We start from the raw sequence: 16,410 nt of genomic DNA, 5'->3' as shown, positions 1-16,410 counted from the left end.
GAGGGACTCGATTGCAGCTCTGTGTGTGTGTGTGTGTGTGTGTGTGTGTGTGTGTGTGTGTTGAGACTGTCATCATGGCAGAGGGCTGACAGGCAGGTAGGCGCAGGTAGACAGCAGTGGCAGTTTTCCAGTGATGGATAGTGAGGACCCGGATCAGGACAGCAGACCACAGGTCCCGACCCAGGAGGCGTGTCTGAGACGTGTGAGCGCTGAGGGCTCCCTTTACCTAAGTTTCAAAAATAAATAAAGGCAAAACCAAGAATTATTTTTGCGCAGAGGCTGGGGGCAGTGGGAAGAAAGGGGAAAGTTTAATTTGGAACATATTAACTTTGAGACGTCCCAAATGCGTGTTTGTAAATGTTACAAGTGTGGCTTTGGCACCTGGGAGCAAGGCTGGAAGAGAGAGGTGGGCTTGGCAGCTATGAGCGAAAGAGCCCTGAGAGCAAATGAGGAGAATCATACTGAGCTTGCCCACAGCGCACTGTCCCTGCTGCTGTCCACGACAGAGACCAGTGACGCTAGGGAATCGCGGCCTGTGGGGGCCGCAGGGCAGGGCAAGCAGTTACAGCAGCTGCTCACAGCGCCCGGCCCTAAACTATATGCTCCGTGGCTTTCACAGAAAGCATTTGCCAACCCCTGTTCTATTTTTTTTTTTTTTTTTTTTTTGGCTGCACTTGGGCTCTAGAGCGCAGGCTTCAGTAGTTGTGGCGCACGGGCTTAGTGGCTCCGCGGCATGTGGGATCTTCCCAGACCAGGGCTTGAACCCATGTCCCCTGTATTGGCAGGCAGATTCTTAACCACTGCACCACCAGGGAAGTCCCGAACCCCTGTTCTAAAATGTGGTTTTCTTTATTAGGAAGAGCAGAAGAACAAATTGATGATGGGCAAATATTTATTCATTACAGGTTTTCACAAACTCAGCATCCAATACAGTTCTTCCGTATCAGAGACCACCCGCTCCAGCGGTGCAGCAGCCCTTTATCAACAAGACAAACAGCAGCATCCTTCAACCCAGAAGCACGCCACTTCCGTCCCTGCAGAACGGCCCCAACCCTCCCAACAAGGTAACCCAGCCCACGGGGCAGCGGTACCAGCACATACAGGGTGCAGGTTCATCCCAGAGTCCTGGGCTTCAGGCCTGGACGGCCGAGTGTCGGCATTAACAGGGGGAAACAGCCGAAAGTCCCGGGATAGTACTTGTTCCGGGGCAGCTTAGCCGTCAGCACAGTGCGGGTGGCCCGGCCCGCCGGCGCCTCAGCCTCACCCCCCAGGATCCCCGGGAGGCCAGCCTGCCGCTGGGCTGACTCTCCTCCTTTGTCTGCCGCAGCCCGGCTCGCCCCCTCCGCCCCAGCAGTTTGCGGTCCAGCACTCTCTGTTTGGGAGCCCGGTCCCCAAGACGAAAGACCCTCCCCGCTACGAGGAAGCCATCAAGCAGACGCGCAGTGCCCAGTCTTCCCTTCCAGAGGTAAGGAGGCCGCAGCTCTGATGTGGTGGGTCCTCTTCAGCTTGAAGCCCCGGTCTAAGATGGACTTGCCTCAGGAGAGACAAGTTTCATGACTAGTAAGCCTTGCTTGCCTTTTAAATGCTATTTAAAATCAAAATACCATTCACTTTGGAGACTCCCAGCGGTTTTCAGCAGCCATATAACCTGCGGTTCTTATTTACTCAGAATTTCAGTGTTTGTTTGTCTTTAACTTCTCCTGGGGGCCAGAGGCGGGTTGTGTTAGGGATAGATGTGTGTATGTGTGACCAGGGCACGTATTTTATACAGGACCCTTTTCTAAAGCCACCATTTGTCAGGCCCGCATCAAACTGACCCTCTCCTGCCCAGATGGCCTTCCAGACTGCCCATCGCCCTCTGCTCCAGGCAGGCTCACGCTGCTCGTATTTTGAGCAGATGCACTTCGGAAGGGACAGACTGAGGCCCTCCCGGCCCCGCCATGTACCGATTCCCGCCTCGTAACCGTGCGTCCCTCTCCTCTGAGCCTGCCTTGTTGCTTTGATAAAATAGGAGGAGCCGCACCTATTCCAGAGATGGAAAAAGATAGATAGAGCTCCTGCTTGTAAAAGCACCTGGCCTCCGGTAGGCGCTGAGAACGACAGTCTCATCAGACCTTACCCTGAACGCTCCTCCTGGGCTCGCTGCCTATTTAAAGCTTAAAACTCAGCTCACTTTCAAGAAAGAACCCCGGCCTCACAAGAGGATGCAGGGAGTGAACCTGATGCCACTGCACGGGTGCTGACAGTGGAGGGAGAGGTGTGCTGATCAGAGGTAGACCTTCTGCTCTCACAGCCACAGCAGTTGCACCGGTAGAGTTGTGCTGCTTGCCTTGCTCCCACAGTCCCCATGCAACTCCCTGGGGCCTCCTCGTGCAGGGGGTTGTGCGGGGCCAAGGACTCAGCACTTCCTGTGCAAGCGGAGGCCGTGGCCACCTTGACCTATGTGGTCGCCCCAGCGAGCAGCTGCAGACACTGCTCCATGGCGGCCAGAGTGCCTGGTGTGGCACACTCACACAGGGCATGCAGGGTGCCTGGGCAGACTGCCTCCTCGAGGAAGCAGACAGTTTCCACGTGCTTCTTCGCATCCACTTACTGCCGAAGGAAGGTGACTAACTGTAAAATGTTCCTTTAGTTCCAGACTCAGCCAGGGCCCCTGTGTGTGAGGAAAAGCCACATTTCAGAAGCCAGGTTTAGAGATTGCAAAAAGAAGTGAAACCAACGGTGCTGGCCTAGGCTGTGCTCCCCTTGGTCCATCCAGAAGGAACATATCTCCAAGAAAATCCTTCCAAATCTGGCTCTCACGTATAGGTTACTCTGTACCATTTCCTTCACCAGTGTGACGACAACAGAGAATCATCTTCTCACCTTAACCTAAGAGAGCTGATTGGAATCCCTGCCCTTTGTCTGTCTCTGGTTCATGCATCTAGACTGAGGGAGTCACGTTCTGTTCGGATGGGGAGCTAGCTGTGGTTCCTCTTTATATACCACTGAGCATCAAAGTCCAGGGATGCTGGGGTTTTTAAAATACATTTACTCGGACTTCCAATTCCACTACTGGCTAATAAGTAAGGCCCTACCAGTTCAGTCTTCCCACAGATAACAGCTCTAAAGCCTGGTCATAACACAAAAAGCAGTTCTATGAAGTCATTGAAGAGTGACTAGAAAGAGTCATATTCTGATGAGTCTGCACTGAGGGGAGGGAGTTAGATGGCATGAGTTCCCTTTTTCTGCTGCTTTTACTCTGGGGTCAAGCTAAGTGGTGAGGTTACTGGTAGAAAAACCACAGCCTTTATGCCTTGGGAAACCAGAGGACTGGTTCCTTGCCTTCTGGGTTGCTCTCAACTGGGAGAGGAGATGCCCAGATTCTGTCTGCCCACATCTCTGGCCTGACCCCTAAGCCACATAGGTAGGGAGTAGAGTCGTAGCAGATCAGCTAAAGACAAAAGATCTGACCTGAGATTGGAACTTCTGCCCAAGAAACATTTTGAGGTTCAAGTCCAACCCAAGTTAACCGCCTACTAAAACAAAAGAAACCATTCATCTGAGAAAAATGACAGAATACAGTCTCCACGATTTGATATCCACGACAGCCGTTCATACGTCGGCAATGTACAAAGAATCAGGAAAATGTGACCCTTTCTCAAGGGAAAAAGGCAATCAGCTAAGACCAACCCCCAGCTGATTTGAATGTTAGAATTTGCACACACAATTTTAAAACAACTATTATAACTATCAATAATGTAAAAGAAAATATACCTGTAATGAAGGAAAAGATAAAGAATGTAAGCAGATATAGAAATGCTTTTTTTTAATGAATGGAAATTCTAAAACTGAAAATTACAGTGTCTGAAATGAAAAAAATTATAGATCTTAGCAGAATGGAGATGGCAGAGGTAAAAAAGTGAACTTGAAGAAAGATCAATAGAATTTATCCAATCTGAATAACAGAGGAAAAAAAAAAGATTTTAACTCATTATTGACCGTGGGATTTTTGCAGAAATTAATGCCCGTGGCTGACAATTTTTATTTTGGCCGGCCAAAAATTAATTCTGCTATTTCACTACCACTTCGTGGGTTATTACATTCAGTATTTACACCTGACACACCTGTAAAGTCTTCTAATTTTCATGAAATGTTGTCTTCAATCCACTCTTCTGTAGAAGCAAAGGAGCATTCTCCAGCACCGTGAGCTTCATTTTCACTTTCCATATCAGTATCGATCACTAAGGCTTTCTGTCTTTTTGTTGGTCTAGTAGTCAGATCATCTGAATCAGAACTATATTCTGAAGTGCTATGAGAACTTCTGAGACACTAGTATATGTCGCTCAGACAATCAGAAAGTATATGCATAAAATTCACTGAAAAACTCTTCACTCAAAATTTCACGATGCGTCACTTTCGAAAATTTTACATTTATAACAGACACAAGGTTGGAACAAAAACCTAACAGAGGAAGAGATGTGAATGATAAGGACAATCATAAGTTGTATAATGAACCCTTGATCAATTTTATGCTCTAACAACTTTGCACAGTGATATTAATTGTATCACTCTCTAAAAATGTATTAATACGTCTCCAGTCAATAATGTTCGGGTAACAAAAGACGTATTAATACATCTCCGGTCAATAATGTGTTAAAAAAAAAGGTGAACAGAGCCTCAGAGACCTGTTATTTAACATCAAACAGTCTAACACGGGTATGATAGGAGTCCCAGGAGACGAGAGAAAGGAATGAGGCAGGTAAAATATTTTAAGAAATACTGGTCAAATCTTTTACAAATATGATGAAAGACAAGTTTACAGCTTTGAGATGCTCAGTGAACACCAAATGGGATAAACAGAAGGCCTCATCATATCCCAGTCAAATTGCTGGAAGCCAAATTTAAAGACCAAATCTTGAAAGCATCAAGAGCAAAGCAGTACAATACACACAGGGTAACAACTACCGTTGACCCTTAACAACCACCTTTGACCCTTGAACAACACGGTTTAAACTGCACAGGTCCATTATACACAGATTTGTTTCAATAAATACATAGTACAGTACTATACAATCTGTGGTTGGCTGGAACCATGGATATGGAGGGCCAACTATGAAGTTACACATGGGGCTTCCCTGGTGGCACCGTGGTTAAGAATCCTCCTGCCAATGCAGGGGACACGGGTTCGAGCCCTGGTCCGGGAAGATCCCATATGCCACGGAGCAACTAAGCCTGTGCACCACAACTACTGAGCCTGCGCTCTAGAGCCCACGTGCTGCAACTACTGAAGCCCACGTACCGCAACTACTGAAGCCCGCACACCTAGAACCTGTGCTCAGCAACAAGAGAAGCCACCGCAGTGAGAAGCCCGCGCACCACAACAAAGAGTAGCCCCCACTCACTGCAACTAGAGAAAGCCCACGTGCAGCAACAAAGACCCAACACAGCCAAAAATAAATTTAAAAAAATTAAGTTATACATAGATTTTCAACTGCTTGAGGGTGGTGGGCAGTGCCCCTAACCCTCATGTTGTTCAAGGGTCAACTGTATTTGATTTATGGCTGACTTTCCATCAGAAACTATGGAAGCATGAAAAGAATGGAACAACATCTTTAAAGTTCTTGTGGGGGGCTGGGGGTGGGGTCACTGTCAACCCACAATTCTATATCAAGTAAAAATATCCTTAAAGAATGAAAGTGAACTAGAGAGAATTTCAGGTGAGAAATTAAGAATTCATTACTAGAAAACCTGCATTATAAGAAATGACACTGTCTTGAGGGGCTTATAAAATATATAGCTATAATACTTAAAATAACTAATAAAGGGGCTTCCCTGGTGGCGCAGTGGTTGAGAGTCCGCCTGCCGATGCAGGGGACACGGGTTCGTGCCCCGGTCCGGGAGGATCCCACATGCCGCGGAGCGGCTGGGCCCGTGAGCCATGGCCGCTGAGCCTGCGCGTCCAGAGCCTGTGCTCTGCAACGGGAGAGGCCACAACAGTGAGAGGCCCATGTATCGGAAAAAAAAAAAAAAAAACTAATAAGGATGGAGGAAATAAATGGATCTTTATGTTTACCAGGGTTTCATATTTTATATGGCATGGTATATTAAGTAGCCTATGCAAAATTTAGGGTGTATATTGTATACCTACAGTAATAACTAAAGAAGTATCACTTTTTAAAAATAGAAAAATTAAGTTAGAATTCAAAAAATCAATCTTTTTGAAGGCCAAGAAAGGAGGAACAAAACACAGGACAAATAGAAACAAATAATAAAATGGTAAATCCAAACTTAACCATATCAGTGATTATACAAGACATACTAATGAAGTAAACAATACAACTAAAATGCAGAAACTATCAGAATGGATAAAAAAATAGACCCAACTGTATGCTGTGAGGTGGTTTTAAGATACATCTGCAATGGGCTTCCCTGGTGGCGCAGTGGTTGAGAAGCCGCCTGCCGATGCAGGGGACACGGGTTCGTGCCCCGGTACGGGAAGATCCCGGTACGGGAAGATCCCACATGCCGCGGAGCGGCTGGGCCCGTGAGCCATGGCCGCTGAGCCTGCGCATCCAGAGCCTGTGCTCCACAACAGGAGAGGCCCGCGTACCGCAAAAAAAAAAAGATGCATCTGCAAATTCTTTTACATCCCTCCCTGGGGGCTGAACTTAGTGACTTGCTTCTAACATATAGAATTGGCAGAAGAGATGGTGTGTGGCTTCTGAAACTAGGTCATAAAAGCCACCCTGCTTGCGCTCTCTTGGACTACTGGCTGTGGGGAGCATGCCGTGTGGACCGTCCAGCAGCGCTCTGCAGAGGCCCATGTGAAGAGGAACTGAGGCCTCCCATCAACCACCACCACCTTGTCAGTCATGAAGTGAGTCACCTTTACAAGGACATTCTCCAGCCTTGAGATGGCTGTAACCCAGCCAGCATCTTGACTACCACATCCTATAAGACCCCACGCCAGAACTATCCATCTAAACCATTCCTAAATTCCTGACCCTCAGAAACTGTGAGAGAAAATCACTGTTTAGTGTTTTAAGCCACTAAGGTTTTTTGGACTAATTTGTAATACAGCAATAGATAACTAATATATGTATCTACAAGAGGCATACTTTAAATACAAAGACACAGGTTGAAAGTAAGTGATTGGAAAAAGATATACCATGCAAACAGTATGCATGAGAATTTCTGGAGTAAGCATAAGATTGGAACAGACATTTCATCAAAGAAGATACACAGATGACAAGTAAGCACATGAAAAGATGCTCAACATCATTACTCTTTAGGGAAATGCATATTAAAACCACAATGCAATACCACTACTCACCTGTTAGATGTCTAAAATTAAAATGACTGACCATACCAAGTGTTGACGAGAATGGAGAACAACTGGAAATATCCATTGCTGTGGAAATATAAAACAATATGATCACTTTGGAAAACAGCCATCTCTTAAGAAAGTTGAACATACACCTGCCCTATGATTCTGGCATCCCATTCCTGAATATTTACCCAAGAGAAGAGAAAGCGTTGTGTCTATACAAAGACTTGTACACAAATGTTCACAGCAACTTTGTTTGTAATAGCCAAAAAATACCAACAATCCAAACAAACTGATATTTCCATACAGTGGAATACTTCTCAGCAAGAAAAAGGAGTGAGCTGTTCCTCAGCTGTACTCTACAGCATGGCTAAATCTCAAATTTATTACGTTGAATGCAAGAAGCCTCCCCTACCCTCCCCCTGCTAAAGAAAGTACGTACTGTATGACTCCATTCATATAAAACTCTAGAAAACGTAAATTCATCTGTAATCAAGGAAAGCAGATCACTGGGTTTGCCTGGGGATGAAAGGAGCATTGCAAAAGAGCATGAGGAAACTTTAGGGGAAATGGATGTGTTCATTATCTTGATTGTGTTGATAGTTTTGTCGATGTATACATATGTCAAAACTTATCAAATTGTATACTTTACGTAAGTGTAGTTTTTTGTATGTCAGGTAACTGTCAATAAAGCTGAAAAAATATAGTATGAGCACCTTTATACATACCTTATATTTTTACATAAATGCAAATGAATAAAGACATTTTTAAAAGAAAGTGTCAGAGGCCTCTCAAAATGCAACCAGTGATAGAAAATAAGTGTATAAGTCGGCTGAGCTGGGTAAAAAAAAATCTTAGATTTTTTACAATTTTTTCACCCCATTCTCACTCTTGTCAACTTACCAGCTGTGACACATTGGGAAAATGGTGTAATGTCTCAGGTGACCTCAGCGTTTTCAAAATTATCAAATGATAGATTAGGCTAGATGTTCTGTAAGGTCCGTAAGTGCTCCCAGTTGTCTAATGCTTCCAGGTTTGTACGAAAGAAAGCTAACGTATATTCTCCTTTGTTGTAGATTTCCAATGCACACAGTCAGCAGATGGACGACCTCTTTGACATCCTTATTAAAAGCGGAGGTGGGTCAAAGTCACATCAGACCCCACAGGGGTCTTATCACAGGTTTATGCAAGTTTTCCTCTAGAGCTCACAGCGTATCTGAGTAGTGAGAAACATATTCTTCTAATTCTACCTCAGTTTACTCTTTTAAATCTGTTAAATTTAGGTGATTAAAATGAAGGAAAAGCCATTGTTTCACTATAACACAATAATTTAATAGATTTAGCAATAGATGTATGCCTGTTGATAGACTACCTCAAAATAGCTCAGGAGAACCAGATTTAAAGACCACATTGAAAAACTTCAGAATTACTCCACGTAAATGTTGTTGTGATGGGATGAAAATTCATTGTGCATGTTTCATAAAACCTAGTTACCTAGCTTGGGCTCTAGTAACTTCCTTAAAATTCAAAGGCAAGCACTTTCTACATATGATTGAAAATCTTAGATTTTTACAATTTGTCATCTTAAAAAGGGATAAGGGACATTAACCACAAAAAAAAAAAAAATCAAGGATCTCTCTGCCTCAGCTTACATATCTTTAAAAATAAGTATGAAATCAGTATTTCAAAACTTCAAATGCTGTTTTGGAATATTTTTAAAGTATTATCAAATTACCTTGGTGAAAGAGTTTTATTCAGGTTTTTAAAGTGATCAAAATTTCTCCATTCATAGCAGGTTCTATTCGATTTTGAGGTTAATGATTTTGTCGTAATGTTTGACAAACACAGAAAATTCTTCATATTGACTATAGACCTACATGTGCTGATGTATATCTAAACTATGGAAATTAAATAAATAGATATACCATGGCCTGAATTTAAGGTTAAAAAATAATAATAAAATGCTTTTTGCCAAATCTGGTGAAAATACTTTTGGAAATGATTAAAAAGAATAATGTTTACAGCCTAAACTTGGAAATTAAAATATGACAAAGTCACAGTAACAAAATAACAATTGAGTTATTTTCTAAAAGGGATGATTTTTTATGGCAAAGTATCCAATGAGTATGTTATTTTATCTTATTGTATACTAATACCAGTAATAATGAGAAAGAAATTTAAATAGTCGATTGTAAAACTAATTATTTAGATTGCACTTTCAGCTTTCAAAACAATTCTAGAGATGACAACAGGTAATGAAGAGCAGCATAACTGTCCTAAAACACAGGCAGTGCCCACAGTGTACAGTTCACATATAGCAATCAGGTTGTAAGTTCTTTCTCTCACTTATTTATGCATCCCAGTCACTGAATTGTAAGAGCGATTATTAAATACGTTTCCTAGTGTATCTACATATAAATGAAACCAGTCAAATACTCATAAGAAAGTGAAAAGGATATTTTATTCAAATATATGTAGCTAAGTGAACACTGGTATCTATAGCAGATGGTCCGTTAATTTGCTACTTGATCTGGCAAGGAATAACACGTAATTAATGCTTATTAAGACATTTACCAAATCCTCAAGATTTTATATGAGCTCAGAAAATGAGACAAAGAAAAGAAAAATAAGGTAATCCACCTCATCTTGGAAAAGATGTGTTAGCTTTAACTCAGAAATGACATGAGAACATTGTATCTTTTAAGGACTTTATATAGAATGTAAATGGCTAAATTCAGCACACAGTTCAACTATAATGATAAAAAAAAGAATATAATTAGAGCTTTCATAATATTAAGGATGTACTTCGTGCCTGTACAAACTCAGGGTATCCACTTTGACATTCACTGTAAGGGTGGTGTGCCGCTGTAATAGCAGATTCAAGGTAGAGGGTAAGACAGGAGCCTGTCTTCAGCCTGGAATGACTGAGAATAAGAAAAGGATCAAATAATCTAAAACCATCGGTTCCCACCTGGTGGTAGAGACTGCTTTTAACGCTTACTCTTACTAAAAAGAATGGAAAGCATATCAGAATGTTATCAGCTTAAATGTTTTATCTATTTAACTAAAATATCCATCATCCTAAAGGTTATCCAGGACTGTACCTGACCAACAGCATCCTCTTCCTAACTCTGAGATGGACTGTGTATAAGTCAGCACAAAAATACAAAATAATTGCCCTGGTAGTTAATAAAAAAACGTTTAAATGGTACTAAATCATTATTAATTATTTCAATTATTTTGCAGAGATTTCCCTCCCTATAAAAGAAGAACCTTCTCCTATTTCCAAAATGAGACCAGTGACAGCCAGCATCACCACAATGCCAGTCAGCACAGTGGTGTCCCGGCCACCACCCCAAGTCCAAATGGCACCACCCATATCCTTAGAACCTATGAGCAGTTTATCTGCCAGCTTAGAGAACCAACTAGAAGCTTTCTTGGATGGCACTTTGCCTTCAGCCAGTGAAATTGCTCCACTGCAAAGCAGCAGCGAGGACAGGGAACCCTTCTCCCTGATAGAGGATCTCCAGAACGACCTGCTGAGTCACTCAGGCGTGCTGGACCACTCACACTCACCCATGGAAACTTCCGAGGCCCAGTTTGCTGCGAGTACTCCCTGCCTGTCCCTTGACCTTTCTGACTCGAACCTGGACAACATGGAGTGGTTAGACATTACCATGCCCGGCACGTCATCGGGACTCACTCCTCTCAGCGCCACTGCTCCGAGCATGTTCTCTGCCGACTTCCTAGACCCACAGGACCTACCACTGCCATGGGACTAACAGCACAGATTTCTCATCCCAGATTCCATGAGAGTCAAGAAGATGAAGATGATTGGAGAAGGTCAGTTTTTAGAGACAGATCCATAGTTGCATCATTGCAATTATAATATGTTGTCACAGAAAGAACGGAGGGATGGTCAGAGGCTGGAAACCAAGTTTGAAAACGTTTCATTGCATCCAGCAGTGAATGTCTACGATTTAATATAGCACAGAGCCTTCTGAAAAAACACTACTCCAAGAAGACTTATCTGTTTCTCCAGACTTCAGTAAAGAATAAAAGGTACCTTTAGATAAAAACATGAAGCAGAGTAATGTGTGCAGGGCGGTGATACCAGGGCCTCTGGTCATCAGCTACATTTAAACCTCTGTGGTCACTTTGAGACCCTAAATAAAAGGCAAACGGCTCCACTCAAAAAGAAGGGAGGTGAGAGACCACTGCACAGGGTATTTCCTAGAAATGGCCTGAGCCCAGCCCAAGATGCAGCAGGGGTCAAGGGCAGTGGTCAGCACCAGCCAGTTCAGTGACAGCTTCCCACTGAAGACTTTTTGGTTCCATTCAGAAACCAATGTAATTTTTTTGTGTGTTATAGTTTATTTTGTGATTTTTGGGAATCTTACTTTAGATCTCCAAATTTAAATTGAAATGGAAGATCTTCCACCATAACCAGACAGTGTCTACAAAAGACTGTCATAAACAATCCACTGTAAGAAGTCAGGTGTACTGATAACACTGAAAATTCTATTTGCAGCCCTCTGGGTTGATTAGGTTGATTTTAATGTGTATCTTAGACATCTGTACGTGTGCTCTGACATTGTGATGTGTACAGCCTACACTGGAGTAAGGCATTAGGTACCCAGTGGTCCTACTTCTTGTAATAACTCAAATATTTCTGGAGTACTTGAGCCACATGTATTTCCGTATTTAAAGAATTGCTGACTAACTTTCAGGTAACCAGACCCATCTCAAAGAACCATGAAAAGGCTTTAGCATAAAATATATTTCTGAGCTGGTGAGTTGCAAAGAAGGCAAGGGAGAAGTCTATCATCAACCTAGGACATTCCTACAACGGTTACAGGTGAGACAGTGTCGCCAGGTTGGCCAGTGGACCCAGCCCTGGCCATCCTCTTCTCTGTCTCTTATCCTTGGTTACTGTTTTACAGGCTTGTAACTGGATGTCATACCTGAGCTCTCACTATATCATCAAGCTGAAGATTGAAAAACTGGAGGTTTTATTAGTTTTTTATATAGAAAAAAGATTTGTTGAGTAGTTTCATAATTTTCTAATATGCCAACTATCACAGGATTTCCAAGATTATTTCAATCAAGCTAGTCATTTAAGTAAGTATATGATAAAATATAAATAACTGAAAAAAACCCCACCTGAAATCTACCCCAAAGTGTGGAGGTTTTTATTACATAACATCATTGTGCTCTCCACCTCACCTTGTATAAACCCTACGTATGGTCAGGTTTTTTCCCTGGGCTGTTAAATGGTGAAAGTTGCCTCTTGCAAGTCACTGTGGGAACCTGACCCACTACTTGGAAACAGTCTGTGAATCATTTCTGGGTTTGTGTTTTGCCTAAGAACTGATCTTACTGTATATTTTTATTTCAGTTTGTAAATTTTACTACATGTAAGAAAAGTCCACTTTCCCAGTATTCAGTTGCCCACAGCCCTCGAGCCCTCAGTTGAAAGCCCTCCCAACTGGAAAGTGCTTCTGGATGATTCAAGCAGAGGCAGTCATGCACAGTGTGGTCTGCAGTAGGTACTTCGAGTGTTTAGCAATTGGTAATCCAACATGTGGGAGCCAGTAACCGTTAACCACAGCGCCGCCATCTGACCAAGCCCAATGGGACAGTTAACGTCCTGGGCATGACGTGCATCTCGAGTCAGTTCCTTTCAGAGGCCCTGTGGCCAGGGGCAGGGCTGTTGACCCGGGGAGGTACTTTTCTTAGGGGAAGTCTGGGCCCTGGGTTTTTGTCTGGGGCCAGGGGCAGGGCTTTTGACCCGGGGAGGTACTTTTCTTAGGGGAAGTCTGGGCCCTGGGTTTTTGTCTGGGACTTATGTGGTCCACACTTAGACTCCAAGCATCATCTTCATTCAGATTTAAATGGCTTATTAAATTAGCACCAAATATCAGTGAGTCAGCAGGAGGCAACTGAACAGCTAGTGGTGCTGGCTCTTGTTGAGTAACTTTCTGTTTCCATCATCCCGAGTTGTGTACATAGATTGTTCTCTAGCCCTCAGCTCCCCTCGTTGCTTTTTTAAAATAGATTTGAAACATGCCACAGGAAGGTTGCTCTCCAAAAATACACACTGCATTGCAAAGAATGCCATCTCATGAGCCTGGTCTCTCGACTACAAATTGCTGAAGTGCCCACTTCACATGTGTGTTCAGACCTTCACGTACCAGCATTTCCTTTAAAGGCAGGCAAGGGGCCTCTAGTACTGACTCTACCAGCCACCTACTCGCGGCATTCCACCCGGCCCTCCGTCCTGGTTTGAGCAGCCAGCCTGGGCCTCTGTGACGCCAGTGCTGCTCACCAGGGCCTCAGCTAATGTTCCAGGTTAGAGCAAGGACACAGACCGTGCGCAGCGTGTGACGTGACCAAAGGTGACATTCTGTGATCACAGCCCCTCTGCCCTAACTCAGTGAACGTGATGGTAAGCGCAATGGGAAAGGCGTGTGTTTACCAAAGAAGACGGTCTTGGGTTTGAGGTGAGCTTCACAGCCCTTTAAACAGAGGGCAGAAGCACTGGTTGGATGTTCAAGTGTGTGGTTTAGAAGTGGTGCTGTTGTGTACCATCCTGCAGAGCAGCATACTGCCAAGCAGAAAACCAACTCCTAGAAACATGATCTCATATCCAGTCTTATTTCCTAAATATTCCTGAAACACAGTAGTATCAAGCTTACCCTGCTAGTGTATATAGGTATCAGGTCTTGTCATTAAGGACGGGAGGAATAGAAAGTTACACCGAAGCTTCAGGCATATGTGGTCATCTTGTACGTTTCAGCAAAGCATGTACTAGGAAACCTCTTAGGACAGTGTGAGTGGTTCACGTTCTAGTGTTTTTCCTGAAATGTGCAATCTACTGTATAGTATCTGCCACATATTTGTACATAGATGTAGTCTGAATTCATGGAACTTCTTGCTCAGATACTATTTGTGTTTGTTTTATATGAATATTTTTATGGCACAAAAAAAGATCTTACTTAAAATTTCCTTTTTACAAACTGCACGGTTGTGTGAGCCATGGAAGTGCCATTTCAGAATCGTGGCAAAGGCAGTGTGGTGTTGCCCCCCAAGCTGCCACCTGTAGAGGGCACCGTCACAAGCTGTGCAGCCGGTGGACCCCGAGTGATGATGGATCAGGAGTGTTACCCATTTTGTCACCAAAGCTGACTTAGGCTTCCTCTACCCCAGATCAACCCCAGATCATTCCAGGCCACACAGCTTTCTCCAGAGTCCTTTCACAATTCCCAAGCTGAAACCAGCCACAACAGTGCCGGGACCGTCCCTTTACTGTCCACAAACAGCCTTTGGCCGTGTTTGCGCCACACCCTCATGCTGTTTCTGGGGCCCATCTGGTGGCTCCTGCCATGAGCCAGGTGGAGGGTGGCAGCCAGGGGCTGTTTCAAGAACTTCCAAGAGACTAGCTGTCAGTGTCCACCAGCAGAGCCACCCGGGTCTCCACAGCAGGTTCGCAAATAGCCCTCTGCGTGTCGCCATCCGTCACCACCACATCAGTCCCGACCACTGGCACCAGAGCAGGACACCAGGCAAAGTGTCCCCTGCCTGGAGGCCACAAAATTAGCCCACACTCTCAACACTAACTGGAAGGTCAGGGTTATCAAAGGAACACAGCTCACAAGTGCAGAAATGTGTATTTGGAGAGCATCCTAACTGCATTTCAGCGCATCTTTTAAGTGGTTTCAGTCAAAACTGGAAAATAACAATTAATATGTAGTCATTCTTCTTCCTGGTTCAAACCTTTGATAACTTGCTCATTCAGCGATGTTTCTGAGCTACGTTTTTGTGAAGTGACTGCATGGCAATAAGCAGGTCTATGTTTGTCCCCATTCACCCTTTCTTGCAGTATTTGAGGAAATGCATCATTGCAAAGGGTTTCTGCCTGAAATCTCTGATTTGAGGCCTGTAATTCAAAAAGCTGCACATGTTTACAAAAGAGCTCTTCCCCTCCATGCAAACACGTTGCTCTGTGAATCATTGGAAAATGTCACGATTCTGTGACAAGAGAATGGCAATCTCGGATCTGCAAGGTGCTGTCTGGAATCAAATAAAACATGTCATTGGCGATCTCAACACAGCTGTCGTGTTCAACAGAGCTTTGTGCCAACTACTAAGACAAAGCTTTAACCAAGTTCATAGAATCACCGAGACTCATAACGATTACCTCTCCACATTATGCTGTAAGGAAACTTGATGATTTAGGAGGAGGAGGAAGCATTTAGGAAAGGGTTTAGTTGCTACCAAAAGCACTTAACCTCGAAAAACTAATAGTAATGCAAACTTGCTTCAATGGAACCAAAGGCATTGCCAAGTATTTGCCAAAAGGAGGCACTTTTTATTTAAAATTTGAGACTAATGAGATCTCAAAAATCAGTCCCAAAAAGGTATTATCCATTTAAGGTTATAATTTTCACAAAGATGTAGATATTTCTCTATTGTTTTCATGTAAAATAGTATAGATTTGTTTTGTTGGGTTAAGAATAATACGTATTTAGCAGTAATACAGAGTTTTTTCCTTTCTACGTACAAATTAGTTTTCTTCTCTTGCTTGCAATAGAAATACGATGTGATAGGTGTTTCTCTTCTTATTTTCATTGTCACATTATGTCTTAGCATCTCACTCTATGAAAAAAAGGAGAAAGATACCAATCTGCAGAGCCCTGCTTATCAAAGCACTAGTTTAATAAAAAACTATGGCAATTGGGGGTCCATTCATGTATTGCCTTTATGTTGTTTTTTAAAAGAAAAACCATGATGCCTTTGTATTTGCTGTTTGCACCCCTGAAATCAATTCCATATCATGTTTGAATGCCATACATTTTGCACATGTACTGTACATAGGTAATGCATACTGTATTTTTATATGTGTGCACATTTATCATCAGATCTTTTGTACATAGTGGCCGTATTGTAGCTGATCGGGAAATGTTTGATATCTCAGCAATTTTGCATTTTTGTGTCTCAAATAAAAACATTTTGATGTACTATGATTCTTACTATGCAGAGGAAAGACCACATGCTACGGGTCAGGAGAGCTGAGGGGGACAGGTGGGGAGGAGACACTG

At 43.3% G+C, this 16,410-nt stretch overlaps 1 protein-coding gene and 1 long non-coding RNA gene across 18 annotated transcripts in view; one reads left to right on the top strand and one right to left on the bottom strand.

Annotated features, from left to right (window-relative positions):
- MRTFB (myocardin related transcription factor B) overlaps positions 1-16,330 on the top strand; it is a 200,553-nt gene extending 184,223 nt beyond the window's left edge. For 15 of the 16 annotated variants that reach the window (XM_089896140.1, XM_089896139.1, XM_089896135.1 and 12 more), the window contains 4 exons: positions 906-1,064; positions 1,328-1,465; positions 8,386-8,446; positions 10,556-16,330. In XM_089896140.1, the coding sequence (XP_089752266.1) occupies positions 906-1,064; positions 1,328-1,465; positions 8,386-8,446; positions 10,556-11,091 (894 nt within the window). In that variant the 3' untranslated portion in view covers positions 11,092-16,330. The remainder of the gene's footprint in view (positions 1-905; positions 1,065-1,327; positions 1,466-8,385; positions 8,447-10,555) is intronic. The other variant, XM_089896133.1, reaches the window with a different exon arrangement.
- Positions 1-16,410, bottom strand: part of LOC111163512 (uncharacterized) — an 87,517-nt gene that overhangs the window by 39,337 nt on the left and 31,770 nt on the right. Inside the window, exons 3-4 of one of the 2 annotated variants that reach the window (XR_002641789.3) lie at positions 7,316-7,393; positions 1,075-2,653 (exon numbers count right to left, since the gene is read on the bottom strand). This is a non-coding gene — a long non-coding RNA (uncharacterized LOC111163512). Of the gene's footprint in view, positions 1-1,074; positions 2,654-7,315; positions 7,394-16,410 lie in introns of those variants that run through there. The other variant, XR_016387812.1, reaches the window with a different exon arrangement.

Source organism: Delphinapterus leucas, chromosome 15, assembly GCF_059928025.1.
Source record: "Delphinapterus leucas isolate spDelLeu-1000000601 "Yukka" chromosome 15, BTC_Dleu_Yukka2, whole genome shotgun sequence".
NCBI lineage: Eukaryota > Metazoa > Chordata > Mammalia > Artiodactyla > Monodontidae > Delphinapterus > Delphinapterus leucas.
This window is presented reverse-complemented; position numbering and strand designations above follow the sequence as displayed.